We start from the raw sequence: 2302 nt of genomic DNA, 5'->3' as shown, positions 1-2302 counted from the left end.
AGCTACCATAACCAGTGTTCTAAGTAACGCGCCAATATGTGCATTGACATGAGGCGAGGCTAAGGCGCCAATGTGCGCCTAGGCGCACATTATTAGTTTTTTTTTCTTTTTTTTATACAATTCTTTTATATTAAAACTTATAATTATTAAATAATTTATAATTATTAAATTTTTTTATTGATTAAAAAGTTAAAATAATATTAAAATAGGAAAGCGCTTGTTAACGTTTTTTTACGCATTTGCCTCGACTAATCTCACATTGTCCTTAACTTGGCATCAACGCATCACCACGCATTACACATTTTAGAACACTGACCATAACCACGGCATAAGCTAGCTTCTCCAGAGGAGAATAACGGAGTTTTGCCTTCTGGAGTACCTTGCTAGTGTAGTACACAATGTGCATTATTCTTTCTCTTCTCGAGTTAGCACGGTGCTAATCGTGTGCTCCAACATAGTTAGATACAACATCAGGACATCGCTCAACCTTGGATTTAGACAAAACCGATGGCCGAGTTAGTTACTTCTTTATCTCGTCAAAAGCATTTTGGTGATCGGAGGTCCATTTGAACCCCTTTCCTCTTGGCAATGTATTAAAGAATGATTTGCACTGATCTGTTGATTTCGACACAAATCGATTGAGGGCGACGATCCTCTGGTTAGGTTTACGTCCTTGGGTCGGGTTGGTGCCCTCATTTCAATGATTGGTTGTATTTTTTGGGGATTTGCTCGATCCTCCTGCTATTCACCATATAGCCTACGAATTTGTTTAAGCTCACACCGAAGGCACATTTCTTGGGGTTCAATTTCATTCCGCATTTTCTTAGGATCCAAAACATCTCGACGAGGTGCTAGTAGTGGTCCTTGGCAAACGTGATTTTGACTAACATATCGTTGACTTATACTTTCATTGTTTTTTCAATTTGCTAGGTGAACATATAGTTTACGAGGCGTTGATACGTGGCTCCAGCATTCTAAAGCCCAAATAGCATCACACCGTAACAACATAGACCTCAGTTCGTGATGAATGAGGTATGCTCTTAGTTTACATAGGGGTCTGATCGCACTCGAAATACGCGTCCATAAAGCTGAGTAGCTCGTGTCCCGCCATGGTGTCTATCGTTTGGTCTATCCTTAGCAGGAGAAAATTATCTTTTGGGCAAGCTTTGTTGATGTTGGTGAAGTCGATGCATACTCTCCAATTTTCGTTATTTTTCTTTATAAAGTTCGAGTTAGCAATCCATTTGGGATATTTGGCCTCATGTATAAATCCGTTGTAGAGTAGCTTTTGCACTTCCTTACTTAGCATCTCATCCTTCTCTAGGTTTAGGGGGCGGCGTTTCTGCTGCTTCAGTCGAATTGAGGGGTCTATGTATAATCTGTGACTAGCGACTTCAGGATCAATCCATTTCATGTCTTCATGCTTGAGACAAAGACGTCGAGATTCTGTCGGAGGAACTCCACTATCTCACCTTGAGTCGGTTGCTATAGCTCATGTCTTATTTTGAGTTCTTTTGACAAGTTGGCTTCACAAACTAGTATTTTATCTAACTTTTCCACGGGTTCTTCCCCTTCAATTTTCGTACATGGGTTGAGTGAGCTGGGGTTAAATTTCAATGAACATACCACACACACACACGGAGGGACGCGTTCGCTCTGGCATCTAAGATGGGCTTTCGTTTGGCATCCTTAACCAAGTTCACTTTTTTATACCTCCTATGCCATGAGGTATGGAAAATTTTAGTGAATAATGATACAGGAAAACAACGGCTCTGAGGCTGAATATCAAGGGTTTCCCGATGATGGCATCGTAGGGCGACAAGGAATCGAACACTACAAACTTGATGTTTAGCCTAACTTGTCGAGGGCTTGCCCCAGCTTCAACTGTGTGCTTGATCAATCCTCTTGCCATTGTTAGGATTCCGTTTAGCTCGAGAACCTTGTTCAGATATGGTCGTAGGAAGTGGACAGGTATGCCCATCAATTTGAGCATGTTGGTGAAGAATACGTTGAGGGCACTTCTCGTGTCAAATGGACCTTGGGGATGGTAACTTTGGCCACAGGTATTGAAACTATCAGGACTTCCAAATAGAGGTGTGGGTCGACTTCGTTTTGGTCGAAGGATAGGTGGTCATCTGTTGGCATTCTACTGTGCTTCTCAGTTATACCGATTTTAGAGAGGTCGATGACAATAGGTCTCTTTAATCTCCCTGGCTCGCGCATTCTGTGTGTCTCTCAGTATATGGACATGAGGCCTATGTAAGTCAACATTGAAATCCTAGGCCTCAGCTGGTCTCCGCAT

At 41.9% G+C, this 2302-nt stretch overlaps 1 protein-coding gene across 1 annotated transcript; it reads right to left on the bottom strand.

Moving 5' to 3' along the window:
* Window positions 1-1045: 1045 nt before the first annotated feature.
* On the bottom strand, window positions 1046-1912 carry LOC111371147. Its single transcript, XM_022993055.1, has 2 exons — window positions 1714-1912; window positions 1046-1446 (listed from the first exon to the last, which is right to left on the bottom strand). Exons 1-2 carry the CDS (start codon window positions 1910-1912, stop codon window positions 1046-1048), a joined length of 600 nt encoding a protein of 199 aa, XP_022848823.1.
* Window positions 1913-2302: the final 390 nt, after the last annotated feature.

Source organism: Olea europaea, chromosome 22 (assembly GCF_002742605.1).
Source record: "Olea europaea var. sylvestris chromosome 22, O_europaea_v1, whole genome shotgun sequence".
Lineage (NCBI taxonomy): Eukaryota > Viridiplantae > Streptophyta > Magnoliopsida > Lamiales > Oleaceae > Olea > Olea europaea.
This window is presented reverse-complemented; position numbering and strand designations above follow the sequence as displayed.